Genomic DNA, 14,762 nt, shown 5'->3' with positions numbered 1-14,762 from the left:
CTGCTGGGGTTCCTCATGAACTGCGACAATGTCGCAACCGTGAATGCGATGTCTGGCCGCGTGCTGGTGGCCGCATACATCAGTGACCCAATGGCCCTCTGATAGGGTATGTCGCGCATATCTTGGATTTTGGTATGAGTCATGGGGCCTTACTCTACTGACAGGGTCATTGTAGCCTCCATTGGGGTCTGTACATTCTTGGCATCGCCCAAATGAAAATGTTCGACGATGGTCATGACATATGCCTTTTGGGACAGGGTAATGGTACGTGCCACTCTATCCCTTGTTACCTTCAGCCCTAACAGCCAATTTAACTCTCCCAGGTCTGATATTTCGAAATACTGCTGGAGTTCGGACTTGAACTGGTGGATATGGGCCACATCGTTTGACATCATGGCCATGTCATCCATGGACACCATGATGACAGTATGCTGGTTGGAGGTACATTTGTAGTATATGGCCTGGTCAACTTTGGACCTGCTGAATCCCAACGTTAGGAACACACCCGATAGTTCTTCGGCCCACTCGAATCCTGCTTGTTTCAGGCCAGGCAAACTCCTCCTCAGCCTGAACACCTTTCCATGCTGATCCTCCTTCAAGTAGCCGGGCAGGGCACACATATATTTCCTCCTGGATGCTGGCGTACAGGTAAGCACTTTTGATATCTACCTGGTGTATCTCCCAGTTTTGCTGAGGTGCCATCGCTAGGACCATCTGGATCGTTATCATGCTGGCTGTGGGGGCGAAAGTGTTGAAGTAGTCGACGCCAAGCTTCTGCCCCTGCCCATTCGCCATGAGTTGGGCGCGCAACTTCAGCTTCTCGCTGTCCGGTCCGCATTTAGTGGCCAGGACATAATGGCACAGGATGATGTTGGCGCCTCGAGGTGGGTCCACTACCTCCCACGTACCTAGCTTCTCCAACTGACTTATCTCATAGTCCACTGCCTCCTGCCATTCAATGGCATCTGGACTGTTTAGGGCCTGCTGTAGGGTGGGTTCTGGCTCTGCTGTGGCCAAGGCAAGATGAAGATAGTTTTCTTCATCCATTAGGTCCACCTCTGACACTGGAGTGGGCTCTGCTATTGCGTATGCTGGACTCAACAAACTGATGATGTGTGCTACCCACGCCGAAACCCTTGCCTAAACCTCACGACTCTGCTCTAAACACCGCCAAACACCTCAGCCACCTGACCTCCTGCCTAGGGGTCCCCTGCTCCAACACCTCCAACAGATTCTCCATCATTAGGGCAGCCGTCTGGCCCTCGTTTAGCGTCGCATAGTACCTGGGGGGTGGTCTTGCCCTCGTTGACCTTGTTGGAGGAGTAGATGGTTGAGGTTGTTGAGGAGTAGAAGGTTGAGGTTGCTGAGGAGTAGAAGGTTGAGGTTGCTGTGGCATGGTGATGGGCTGGATGCTACTAGGTGAGTTATTATTACTGTTGCTGCTGCTATGTTTGTTAACAGCAGTAGACTCCCCCTCGTCCGGCACACCATCAGCTGCCAGGATCGGCTTGAAGGTGACATTCCTTTCGACCATGACTCGATGTTTCCCGGGCCAGTATACCCGGTATCCCTTACTCTCAGTGTCTACCCCCACAAAGACTGCTTCTTCAGCCCTTGCCTCCAGCTTTCCGGCCTCCAGCGCATGGACGAAGACTGTCATCCCAAATTTGTGGGCGCACGACAAGTCCGGCTTGGACTTGCACACCATCTCATAGGGTGTGCTACCTGGGATGGCTCTTGAAGGTAGGCAGTTCTTGAGCCATGTGGCATAACTAATGGCCTCAGCCCACAGATACTTCGGCATGTCTTTACCCAGGAGCATCACTCTCACGTGCTCAACCAGGGTGTGATTGAGGTGTTCTGCCACACCATTCTGTTGTGGTGAGTCATGTACCGTTAGTTGTTGTTCAATACCTTGCCGACGCAGATATTGGTCAAACTCAGTGCTCAAATACTCCCCTCCTCTGTCTGAATGGACTTTGCGCATGTGCACACCTGGTGACTGACATGTCACCCACACTTCATAGGATTTGAACGCGGTAAGTGCATCACTCTTCTGCTTCAGGAATTTGAGTCGTGTCTGGCGGCTAAAGTCATCCATGAAACTGACATAGTATTTGCAGCTGCCCAAGCTGGTCATCTGCACCAGTCCCCCAGAGGTCCATATAGACTATCTCCCCATAGGTAAGTGCTCTTGTTGTTGTCTCTTTGGGGAAGGTCTGTTGTGCTGACTTAGCTTTCACACAGGTATTGCAGAACTCGGCTTTTGACTGTCCAGGTCCACACCCACTATCATCCCCTTCTTCACCGTGTCGGCCAATGCATTTTGGCCGACGTGGCCCAGCTTGCGATGGAGCTGCCCAAGGGTGAGTTTTTCTTTTGCCATGTTGGCATGGTGACCCTGACGTCCTTTCCTCCCAATGCTGTACAGTCCTTCCACTTGTGGGATCTCCATGATGATGTCCCTTCGGGGTGCATGCAAGAGTATCTTGCACATTTTGCCTTCAAAAAGGACAGCCAAGCCCGCAGATGCGATGTGATTGGTGGATATCAGTGTGAACGCCATGCCGGGGGCGTATAGCATGTCCCTCAAGGTCACACTGGTTCTCTTTGACCCCAACAGTAAGTCAATTTTCACATCCCCGCGACCTGTAGTGCTAACAGTTGAACTGTTCGCAGTATACACTTTTTGTGGGGCTATTTTGACAAAGGTCTGGAATTTCGACCTGTCTGGACAAAAATGGGACATTGCACCAAAGTCAACTATAGCTCCACGGCGTGCAGCAGGTAAGTCCATGGCTTTGGCAATGCTCACTAGGTCTGACATTGCAAATGCATAGTTGTCTTGAGCCTCAGAGTCTTTTGCCACATTGGCACTCTGCTTCTGGGTGCATCCTCCTCTTCTTGCCTTTTGCTTTGGTCCTTGACCCTCCTTACCTCCCCCTTTCCTCCAGCACTCACTCTTGTAGTGACCCTTATGGTCACAATTTTGGCAGAGTGTGTCTGGGTTGTAGTGGGGCGCAGCACCATCTGCACTTTTGGTCTTTGCGTTGTTGGCATGTGCCAAAAGGGCAGAGTTAGTGCCTCGTTTGGACAGGTGTCTGTTGGTAAGCAAACGATGCTTGTATTCCTCGGTGATGACATTGACAAGTTCATAGGTACTTAGGACCTTTTGGGTGATTTTGGCCGCGGCATTGATCAACGACAGGATGGGATGGTACGATTCTGGGAGCAACCCCAATATTATAGTGTAGAAGTCTTTTTCCTTGATTGAGGCGCCCATTCCTGCGAGGGACTTGCAGATGCGCAACATCTCACTGAAATGTGCATGTACATCGCTGTTTTCTTCGCATCACATCTCCTGGAGTCAACGATGGAGGTTGATTTGTACTAACTCTGTTTTGCCTTCATGTATTTGACAGACCTCCTTCCAGACTTCGGATGCAGCCTTGAGCTTCTGGATGCAGAGCAGCAGGCGATCTGTTATGGTACTGAAGACTTGCTGTTTTACCAGCGAGTTTTGCTGATAGTACTCATCCAATTTCTTATCTAGGTCGTTGATCTTGGTCTGAGTAGGAATGGTGCCATCCTTCTTCGTTATGGCCCCAGTCTTGGGATCGACTAGGAACGGTATAGGTTGTACTGCCCAGTCATCCACATAACACATCAAACCTCTTGCTCCGATGGCTGTTAAGGTATGTTCTTTGTATGTTATCCAATTTGTGCTGTCTTCAGCTAACTTGGGAACATTGAATAGGCTTGAACTCATAGCAGGGAGCATTGTGTCCATGGCCGGGGCAGGGCTCATAACCTATTGTGAGTATAGTGGGGTGCACACGCAAAGCTAGACACAAAGGTAAGAATCTCAGTATTCAGTTCACAAATCTCTATTGACATATGTTTTTACCTAGACACAAAGGTAAGACTACATGTACGTCAGTACTTGTACTAACATCGAACTAGGACTTTTACTCACATCTCAGTATTCAGTTCACGAATCTGAGATGTCATGATGACAGCTGGCTCCTTTTATATGGTGAGTGCACCAGCAGGAGTTTTGATGAAAGCATATACTAAAAGAACGAAAAAGATTGCCAACATTGACACGTCATCTGGATTCTCTGTTTGATGGTGCTCGCACCTCAAGCTGCCTCATTCATTGACCGTACTCCCATTTTCCTTTTTGGCTCTTCCTCTCTTGGCCTTAGTGTCCTCGGCTCCATCAGCTCTCAACACTGACACCCAAATCATTGGTAGGCACCAGCCTCAACTAGCGACACTACAACATGGTAAGTGCTCATATGTGATGAATATTTGAATAGGAATGCAGGGCCAATGCCTCAGACTGTTGTAGACACTAGAGTCTCAACAAGATTGACTGTCATCAGGAGTGTTGATATATCTCGAGTGCTATAATGAATTCAGTTAGAAGCACTGGCTACTTTCATGCTGTCCAGAGTTGAAAAACTGTGTGGATTGGGAAGGAAGAGGATAAACAGATTTCGTGTTAGGCATCAGATCATCACGATAACCAGGAGAACTCGCTGTACTGCAGCATACCGGTGTAGGACTGGAAGTCCTTGTAGCCTCGTAGAGGCTATTTTTGCAGTATCCCTCAGCATCCTATTGCTTTACTATGTGAAGCGCAGCTTTCCTGCGACCCACGCGCATCGGCCACTACTTTCCCGCATCGGCCACTACTTTCCCGCGATGGCCACAGTGTTCCCGCACGTGCGCACAGCCGCGCTTTCTCATGCTTCATATCAACCAATGTTTCACACCATCTGTCCATGTCCAACCAATCCAATGGTACATTATTCTATGATTATATTTACATATCAGACCATTTCCGCATCGCACCACCCTTATTTTACATATAGCTTTACATACTTTACTTAGTAGCATGTCGGCTTGGCAGTGTGTTGGCTCAGCTTTGCATGACAGCGCTTAGCGCAATACTTAAGTGACAGTAGTACATATTTTTTGGTAGCTTGTTTTCCAGACATTCCAGTAGCAACTCCCTTTAGCCTACAGTTGGTAGCTATTGGCAATCCATATCTGTTTACCATCCGCACCATGTTCATTACCATTCCACTTTATGTCTATTTCCATTATCTATCATCTCTATTATTATTTGAACCACCTGCGCTGCAGCCGCACTTTCCCATGCCTTCGGCTATCGGCCACCGCTTCGTTCCCATGCACGCACCCGCCGCTTTCCCATGCTTCACATCGGCCATTAAGCAGCACCTTCAGCGCTCATTTCTAGACCTTTGCTGCACTAGCTTCCCCTTTAGGGTCAAATGCACTTGCTCCGCAGGTATAGCAGACTAGGTGTTGGATGACCTACAACATAAACATATCGGTTTGGAGCTTATAGCACCACACTGAGTTGTAAACCTACACCGGGATGAGATTTGGAATACGACATCATCAGCACGATTGGCACAGCACCGGGCGGCACTTCATTTGACCACTAACCAATACTTACTAATTCCCATGTTCTCCTCGAACTCCAGGGACCAGTTCTACACATGCGGTCAATATAATCTCGTCCATTACCCTCTCCTTCATTTCATTTCCAAGTCTTTCTTTGTTGCACTTTCTACACCCACCAGTGGACGCAGATAGCACAATTTCGCAAGCGATCAAGGTTTCTTGAGCAAAATGCCTGTCTTCTGTCCAATGAGTTTGTATATTGCAACTTTGTGGTTAGTTTTTGAATTTCACTGTCATTCTCGAATCTCAATCGCGCACTTATATCTCCCACATCTCCGACCAACTCACTCACACTAGACCTATGTATGATGCACACCACTTGCTATCCACAGTACTTGCTCGAAAAAAGACCACAATGAATGTTATTGACGCCTACCTTCGTCTCAATACCCTTCACTGTGGCCAAAAATTGTGCATTGTCCAATAATTGTGGTACGAGGAGCTTTATCATATGTAATGACTGTTCAGCTTCTTGTGTGCTCCCACTTCTGATCCTCTTCTCCCTCTCCGTGTATTTCACGAACATTCATTGACTTCTCTGATGTCTGGATAAAACGGTGACTCGACATGTCGTTCATGATCCTAAGTAGTACCAGAAGCTGATGTAAGGTATAGTGGCAGGGATTCCTATCATATACCCCACACCTGCTTCTGGTACTTGTACAATTCACTCTATGTTCTTGAATAACCCGGGAAGGCGACATCAAATTCTGAGTCCAATCTTCTAATCAGTAGCAAGTAACACTGACGAATGAGAAGTACCCACTGCCTTCTCGTACCCATAAGGTTATAATGGCGAATTTCAGTGTTTGCCTGCCACAGAGGCTCTACTCAATCCGCTGATTGGCACATCTGTGCACCAGAGACATACATAAATGAATACAATTTTTACTAGCTCTGACCTCTCTGACATGGACCATGCGGCCTTGATCATCTTATCAAGGACACAGACGACTCTTGACAGGTACCAGCGTAAATGATGGAAATCGTGTCACATTCCAGTGGCAGGGAGTTGATTTTGTTTCCAACCTCTTTACAGACTTGCCTGTGAATGATGCCCTGCAGGAACAATCAGCACTTCAAGCAAATGGCAACCCACTACTGTGAATCATCATGCCAACCTGGCAGAATATGTAAAGAGCCATGGAGGAGGCATCTTCTGTCTGTCATGATACCATGAAGTTCCTCATCAGATTTCAGACGTGAGAATGAGTCAATTGGCATGTCCTTGTACCACTGTGTTATAGCCACTTAGTCACATACACTTTAATCAAAAGACTGTGACTGCCATGAGAACTTCGAGATTTCATCCTGCATTGCACACAGCATTACAATGCTTTGAGTTTAAAGCAGAACAAACGACTACTACCAGGGTCAAGCTCTTCACAGGAACTGGATTTCGGCACAGCATGTTAAGTGGAAGTGCATTCAATGTCCTCACACACATGAGGTGTTATGCCAGATCAGTTTTGGGCAACTTCATTCTGACCCACAACTCTTCATTGTAACAGTGCGTGCGCACTGGCCATTCCCCGAGTCCCTTTCCTCTTGAAATATGCTAATTGCAGGAAAATTATTGAGTCACTCGATTTTTCAATACACATTAATTCCAGATTACTGTACCAATGCAATCAATTCAACAATCACATGTCACACCGGCTGATGTCGGTGTCGAAAATAAGTCCTGGTCACAGGTCACAATGAGGTATGTCAGAACAACGTCACAACATGATGAACGGAGGCAAAATGTGCCTTCACTACCTCCTAATTTACCCAGATGACGTGTTTACTTCAATTACATGGAAAATACATATGATTACTTACTCTCCTTCATCATGGTGGCACCAAAATCAGTGTGAGTACAAGGTGTTTTCCTTTTTCTTCCTTTTCCCTCGCCCTAACGCCACTTGGGTATCTGGCTCGCAATCAGCGTCCTCGACGGCCCCAATATCCACTGTGCAAACTCCATGCTCTCCGCATCAGCCTTCAATATCAGTCTCCCATTCAATTTTTCAACTCCTTGAACACTTGAAACATTGCCCAGCATATCAGCAATGACAGATGCACATGGCACATCGGTGTCATTGGATGGGTCGGTACCATCGGTCTCCGCAGCCTCGCCTAAGATTTCAGTATCATTCTCGTTTTCAGTTGGGGTGCTGTCCTTCATCTCTTGGGGTGCATGACTCATGAGTTCATCCCAAAACTGTGGATCATCAACTTTGAGGCTCCTCAACTTCTCTCACACAGCGTAACTTGTCAGACTCTCATATGACAAATTAAATGTGTGAATGCAGCACATTTCAAATGCCTAACTCATTTGTCTTGAGTACATGGCCACCCAAGAGAATCATTTACTCACCTTTTTGACTATGTCAGATTTATTTACTGTCATGAAAGCATCCCATAGCCAGGTCACGCTGCGGTCTTGTAGGATGCCAATCCGCTTATCAACGACAAGGTGACTCTCTTTGCAGGCGAGTTGCTCTGACAACTCCTGTACAATGTCACTGTGATACGAACACTTCAAAGAGTGTTTGAATACATGCTGAATCCCGACATCGCATGGCTGAAACAAGCCTGTGCACCCACCAGGCATGAAGTTCAGTACAATGGTGGGGTGGTTGTTCTTCATCCATGTTTGAAACTCCTCTGACCGATGAACCAACCAGACATCAATCTGCCAGACTGACTTCTGCATCTGTGGTAAGCCTAATTCTTTCTTCCTCTGCTCAAAATATGGCGCAATGATCTCATCCACAAGGGAATGCATAGTCCCATGTGTTGACCAATACATTTTCATGTTGGAATATTCAAAACGGAACCCTGCATTCATGCAGTTCTCGTAATTGGGAGCTGATGGACTAGGGCATGATACCTTCGAATATCCTTGATAGATGGCCTGCAGAGGCAGCATGGTGCCATCATTTGCAATTGAGACCATGACCATAAATGCCCGCTTCTCGTCATTACCCACAGTTGAAACCTGCTTGGCACCTGTCTTTGCCCAGGTAAGGTTCGAACCCTGTGCATAAACCACCTGTGTCTGATCGGAGTTCACATAGAGTGCAGAAGGTATGTCTTCTTCTTTGATGGTGTATGCAAGCTGAAGAGATGCTCGCTCACACAAGTCTTCCCAGTTGGTTGGAGTTTTTTGTGCAGCCTGTGTTGTGTGCTGCTCAGACCAATGCAGGCTATTGTGCAGCCATCACCATACGAAGGTATCGGAGCACTGAAACTGGGAACCATCTTTTTCTTGGTGATCAAAAACCTTGGGTGCCAAATCAGAGATTATTGCAATCATGATAGCCTGGTGTAGGGATTCATTTCTGGCTGGGCTGGTAGAGACTGTTTTTACCTTACCTTATGTTGGCACTTTTGTAGCTTACATAATCAAGTTATCTTTTCACCAGTATCAGTATGAGTCTGAGAGATCAGCAAGTTTCTATGATATTTCCTCTCCTCTGAGCCTTGAGCCTGGACCAGAAACCCTTTAGGGTTGAATAGCAGCTAGGTTCTGCAAGACCCAACATAAAGTTCAGACTCACCATCCGAATTGTTGTACCTTCACCGGATTGTTATGAGAGTGAGGACTGCTCCATTGTCACAAAGAACTTGAGGTGTTTCATGATTGCTTTCTCAACAGCCGAGTAGTTAGTCTAGGCCGATTGTTGTGTTAGAGTGTCATAAATTGAGCTGGGAAACAGTACGCACAAAAATTCCCTTTCGTCCCCCATTTCCTAGTTCAGCCATGCGAAGTGCAGCTTCTGTCCACCTGGGTTTACCAGTGCAATCAATGCAACCCTCAACAGTCGAACATGCAAGACCTTTGAAGATTACAGGATCCTTTTTCTTAAGGTACTGAACCAGACACGACAAGCTCCACATGACTGATGGGTGCTTGATAGCATATTCAATCTGAATCCATGTGAATGGCCCGTGCCAGTTGTGATAGACTGCATCCTTCTTCTCATGTGTACGTTTACGTCCTGAGGTGCACTTCTTCTGCTTATGCTGACGTTCATGTTCCTTTGCAGCATGATTTGGTCGGGTCAACTTTGCAATAGAGGAACATGATATTTTTGGTGAACAATCCTTCATTGACGATAGGTCAAGCATTGGCCGCTATGTAACTGTTAAAATTAATCTGTGTTGTATGATCAATGTTACGTACTTTGAGATTTCTCTTAGTTCCTCCAGGGGTGCACTCATTCTGTTTAATTTCCAGATCACATATCTTCTGTCGATGTTTGCACTGCCGCTCGTTGTTTCCCCCTCGCACCTTCATCTTTTGCCTCTGTTCTTCCAGTTCATCAAATTCCCGAGCCCGCTCCCATCCCTCTTCCAACTTTGCTTCAACTACTGTGAGCTGAGCCTTCAACTTGTCTCGTGTACATGGTTTCAGAAATTTCATCAAGCCTCGTGTCTGCCCGGCCTTTTGGTCCTCAATGGCCTTATGAATTGTAGAGTGGCAGGATTCCTTGGTCTGTCCTTTCATTTTGTTAGGATTGACTGTAGCTATTGATGCTTCTGGGGGCAAAGGAGACGATTTAGGATTGCTTGATTGTGGAAAGGAATCCTTGGATGGTGTGTCAGGCTCTGTTCCGATCAAAGTGCCAAGTGGGAACTCTAACAGCATTGAGGAGATAGGTGATGGTGTTGAAGGACTTTCTGATCGGACAAGGTAAGCAGTGGTTTTGGATTGAGAGAAGGTGAATTGATATTCTTGACTGATAGACTTGAAGCTCTATCAAATAAAGACTTGAAGTCAGCAATGTTTGTTCTTGTAAGTGAGGCACACCTGCCTGGTCGAGGTGGTGACCAATGATATCCAACAGGATCTTGAGCCATCCATTCCTCACATTCGAAGCAGCAATCAAGGGATACTCCACAGGAAGAAAATGATGTGCGAGGGCATTAAAGGAAAGGAGGCCGCATGAGAAGGCATCTTTTTGGTACATGATTTCAAGTGGACGTGTAGCAAAATGATGACCAGTATGATGGTGTGTCCACCAATGCAGTATAGCAAGCATATCATTCAGAGGCTCTTGATTGAGTGAGTTGCCATAGAGGATAGAGTGAGAATTGAAGTTGACAATGACTGCCACCCAGTGGGATCTGTTGACATTTACCACAAAGCCAATGCAATGACTGAGGCCCAATGAAAGTACATGCCCCGTCTCCCGTATGCATGCAAAATGACGGCTTTCTTTGTATTCTCCTGAGGTGCATGTGTCATATCCTCTTTTCAAGAGAATGTAGAAGTATGCACTCTCGATTTTGATCTGTTGACCTCCAGGCTCGTGTCACAATCTTCTCTGAAGTAGGTCAAGCATTTGATTTTCCTGGATATCAGATAGCCACTCATCTGTACAATAGGTAGCAAGTGTTACTGTCCGCTCTGTGTTACTGAAGCCTCTGATGTTTGCAGACCACAAAACGGAGTTGAGAGCATTGTAGACCTTGTCAATTAAGGTCTGTGTTCCTTCTTTCTCTTGGTCTTTCCACAGCCAATCTCTTCTCTCCAGGTTCTCTCTGGCTTGGATCCATGGCTCTAGATACTTGGTTCGAAGTGTCATGACCTCACACCAGTAAGTCAGAACCCAGCACGGAAGCTTTGTCCCCAAGTCCTCTGCAAAATGGGCACATTGAAGTGACCGTGCTCCATTGTCCAACAAGGAGACGCTCAGTTCAGCAAGGTCTTGCAGTGTTTCTGAGGAAGGAACAGGTAAATCTTGTAAGAGAGTGATGTCCAAGAGCGATGGCTGATCCATAGAAAAGAAGACCGTGGCGGGGATATCGTTTTTAGTTGCAACAACCACAGGGATTTTGAAGGCCAGCAAATCAAGCACAGAGAGTTTTTCGTGGGGTAGAAGCAGGGAAAAAGCTTCCTTAGGAGGCTCTAGGAGTGGGTGAAGGTATCGCAAATTTTTGGTGTTGTTCATCTTGAATCTTGATGGGCTTAGTAGTAGCAGGTTGATCAGTAGTCGAAGATCAAATAATTTCATATCATCTGATTTTGCCTTTTTTGGCTGATTCCTGGGAGTAGCGAAAAATATTGGTGTTGTCACAAGTCACAGACCCTGGTGTTGAACTGTCGAATTGGTGTACAAGGTCACAGTCACAGTAGGCCGTCGAATTGATTGCATTGGTACAGTACTTTGATCAGCTAAGACGCGACCTCGGCTGAGGCTCGGCGACTTTTATTGACTTCCTTATTTGTCAGACGCACGTGAAGATTTTGGTCAGCGCCATTATGTAATACTTGTGCAAACTGCTGTATGTAATCGAAAGACTCAACAGGGAAAGGAAGAAAGAAGGCATTGTCGCCCTTCTCGAACAGGGCATTATCATAAAAGCTCGTTCTTACATGCCTGCCTCGTACTTAGTCAACCCCCATAGTTCTGCCCAGCTTACGAAATTATAAGCAGCCCAGATCAGTGGCACATGCAGGATCGTGTGCGTCCAAGTCTCCATTTCTAGCACACGTTTCGTTAGCTGTGGAACCGAGCAGTCAAAAACAATGGCCCATCATGCTGAAGCGCCAAAGTCCGACCCATCAGCACGTTCCCATATCTCGTGTTTATCGCCGCCATCATGTGGGCACTTACCTCCAATCATTTGATAATATCCCGCCATGAGAGTGTCTGGTAGTCTATAAGTACCTGAAGTTAATCGACCGTCGCTGATGTGACTTCACTTAGATCTCCCTACCGGCGTGCACTGGCATGTTTGTGAGAACGCTCGTTCGAGGTGGCCTTGCGCTGGTACTAGCAGCTAGCTGCGGCGTATCCATAAGTCTTGTCGTCTCTGTTGTCGAGGACAATCAGACTACTACGGAAGCAGAGCACGTCGAGATTCAATCCAAGGCTCACAATGCAACTGGCATTCGTTATGTCAAGAACTCAGGAATCTGTGAAACAACTCCGAACGTTACCCAAATCTCTGGTTACATTGACGTTGGAACAAACATGTCCATGGTATATCTCTGGTCCCTATGCTCCAGATGTAAGCTGACTCAAGACACAGTGGTTCTGGTTCTTTGAGTCTAGAAACTCACCGGAAACAGCCCCATTCACTCTATGGTAGGTTGCCGAGAAGCTGGGTCGCGCAAGTACCTGAGTCGAGTTGCACCTCTGAACTGCTTTCGCAGGTTGAATGGCGGCCCTGGATGTTCTTCTATGATCGGATTATTTCAAGGTCATTTGGTTTAATTGCCCTTTGATTTACTTCTAAATTTCCACAGAAAATGGGCCATGCTTGGTGAATGCCGACCGTGATTCCACCACTCTTAACCCCTACAGGTATGTCAAAATCATGGTCATTTTTATACACTAATCCAACATGGATTTCAACTTCCTACTACAGCTGGAACAATCTTAGCAACAGTATGTAGCACGTAATCCTCTGATTTCGTTGCCAGAGCCGACTTCCTCATCCAGTGATCTACATCGACCAGCCAATCGGAACAGGGTTTTCTTACGGTACTGATACGGTAAACAGCACAGAGGCCGCTGCGCCCTTTGTATGGACTGCATTTCAGGTTTTGTTTGAAAGCCAGCTATTTTCGAAGTATGCCAGTCGAGAGTCAGTCGCTTAACTCAGCTATCACGGACGATTACTTATGCCAGACTTAGGTTCATATTTGCCACAGAGAGCTATGGTGGTCACTACGGACCCAGCTTTGTGACCTACTTCGATGAGCAAAACGCCTTGATCGCTAGCGGGGAGATTGATGCTGTTCCAATTGTTGTCAGCGCCCTGGTGATTAACAAGCAAGTCGCTTTCTTGACTTACTGATACCCTGTTGAATGAGAGTTCACCAGTGGCTGGTATGATCCGCTCATTCAGTACATCGCATACCTAGACTTTGCGACTTATGCCCCTGGCTATGGACAGCTCCAGCCAGATGACGTTCTCAAGAACATTTCGGATTCCCTATACGGTCCTGATGGTTGCGTAGCGCAGGAGAATGCCTGCTACGCTGCTGGAACTTCCACAAACTCAAACAAGATCTGCCGGGACGCCGACAATTACTGCGTGAGTAACATATCAATACTACATGTATGGAGGTCACCAAACCCTTCCAGGACGACAATGTCTTCACCCCTGCTGCGGGCGATTACGACAGCTATGATATCCGTCAAAATTCATCTGGTTTATTTCCTCCCGAATACTATGTGCATTATCTACACAAAGAGGATGTCATGAAGAAGATCGGTGCTCAGGTCAAATACGAGGAATGCTCAGACGCACCCTATGAGAAGTTTGTAAAGACAGGCGACGTATGTGTTTGTCTGAATTCTTTCGTTGAGTGCTCAATCTAACCTTCTCTGAAAGGGCGCTAGAACATGGCTACTACAGCTATCGGCTCTGGTCAACTCTAGGATGAAAATTTTAATTTGGGTGCGTGCTTAGTGACTGCTTCATTGTCTGCTAATTTATCAGGGATGAACAGGCTGGAGATACTGATTTGGTGTCCGTTTTCGTGTTGTAATGACTTTTCATATGATCCTGACGCTTCTCGTTGACTGTAGTTGCAACTGGCTTGGGGTAGGCCGTCCCATATTTTGCTGCCAACGTCGCTGAATTATTCTTGCTAATAGGGCCACGCGTCAGTTCTAGCGATGGATTGGTACGGCAACGAGACGCTCCACAATACCCCACTCACCAATATGACGATCGACGGCAAACCTGTTGCGGCTGTGCAGAACGTCGACAACTTCTCTTTTGCGTGAGTCATTTTTCATCTCAGCTTGTGAACGAGATATACCTCATCGTTTTACGTTTTAGACGAGTGTATGGTGCTGGACACGAAGTGGTCAGTCAACTCTCTTGAGGGTGATGATATCTGCTGATGCCTGTTATGTCATTGGTAGGCTGCCTTCCAGCCCCAAGCAGCTTTGGAGATTTTCTCGCAGGTTGTTCGCAAGGAGCAACTTCACTCCGTCTGAGGGGTAAATTTGGGAGAACACATCGTAATCTGGTTGGACGTTTGTGACGTGTTTGAACAGTGGAAAACGTTCTTTCTGACACCTTTGATCAAGCGGAGCCAAAATTCGAAATCCACATATCTCATGTAGCGAACTCTTTTATGTATATGGACATGACGTGGTGTATACATATGTTGCATCATCTTGCGTGACAGAATTCATACTGCCAGGAGCACATACCACTGTACCTTGATCGTACTCCGAATGACCACAGTAAGCTTAAAATCTAATGGGCTGAAGACCGAAACAAACGGAAAATTCAAACGTCTT

At 46.7% G+C, this 14,762-nt stretch overlaps 4 protein-coding genes across 4 annotated transcripts; 1 reads left to right on the top strand and 3 right to left on the bottom strand.

Annotated features, from left to right (window-relative positions):
- Positions 1–7,315: 7,315 nt before the first annotated feature.
- On the bottom strand, positions 7,316–8,803 carry F5891DRAFT_1129726 (uncharacterized protein; the record flags this gene model as incomplete). Its single annotated transcript, XM_041364432.1, has 3 exons — positions 7,316–7,383; positions 8,092–8,674; positions 8,771–8,803. The coding sequence occupies 3 exons, from the start codon at positions 8,801–8,803 to the stop codon at positions 7,316–7,318; spliced, it is 684 nt and encodes a 227-aa protein (XP_041223640.1).
- Positions 8,804–9,077: 274 nt separating this feature from the next.
- Positions 9,078–10,460, bottom strand: F5891DRAFT_1191364 (uncharacterized protein; the record flags this gene model as incomplete). The annotated part of the gene is made up of 4 exons (XM_041367442.1): positions 9,078–9,158; positions 9,214–9,624; positions 9,674–10,246; positions 10,299–10,460. The coding sequence occupies 4 exons, from the start codon at positions 10,458–10,460 to the stop codon at positions 9,078–9,080; spliced, it is 1,227 nt and encodes a 408-aa protein (XP_041223639.1).
- Positions 10,461–10,805: 345 nt separating this feature from the next.
- On the bottom strand, positions 10,806–11,444 carry F5891DRAFT_1240510 (uncharacterized protein; the record flags this gene model as incomplete). The annotated part of the gene is made up of 1 exon (XM_041369715.1): positions 10,806–11,444. The coding sequence occupies one exon, from the start codon at positions 11,442–11,444 to the stop codon at positions 10,806–10,808; it is 639 nt and encodes a 212-aa protein (XP_041223638.1).
- A 617-nt stretch (positions 11,445–12,061) lies between these two features.
- F5891DRAFT_1045800 (Alpha/Beta hydrolase protein) lies at positions 12,062–14,722 on the top strand. Its single transcript, XM_041362265.1, has 15 exons — positions 12,062–12,115; positions 12,207–12,479; positions 12,529–12,584; positions 12,653–12,699; positions 12,746–12,803; positions 12,868–12,887; positions 12,942–13,086; positions 13,137–13,274; positions 13,326–13,539; positions 13,590–13,784; positions 13,840–13,905; positions 13,958–13,975; positions 14,106–14,233; positions 14,293–14,320; positions 14,379–14,722. Exons 2-15 carry the CDS (start codon positions 12,228–12,230, stop codon positions 14,451–14,453), a joined length of 1,440 nt encoding a protein of 479 aa, XP_041223637.1. The 5' UTR covers positions 12,062–12,115; positions 12,207–12,227; the 3' UTR covers positions 14,454–14,722.
- The last annotated feature ends 40 nt before the right edge of the window (positions 14,723–14,762 follow it).

This window comes from Suillus fuscotomentosus, assembly GCF_016647785.1.
Source record: "Suillus fuscotomentosus strain FC203 chromosome Unknown F5891scaffold_42, whole genome shotgun sequence".
Taxonomy (NCBI): domain Eukaryota; kingdom Fungi; phylum Basidiomycota; class Agaricomycetes; order Boletales; family Suillaceae; genus Suillus; species Suillus fuscotomentosus.
The sequence above is the reverse complement of the archived record's forward strand: the minus strand, read 5'-3'. Positions and strand labels throughout refer to the sequence as shown.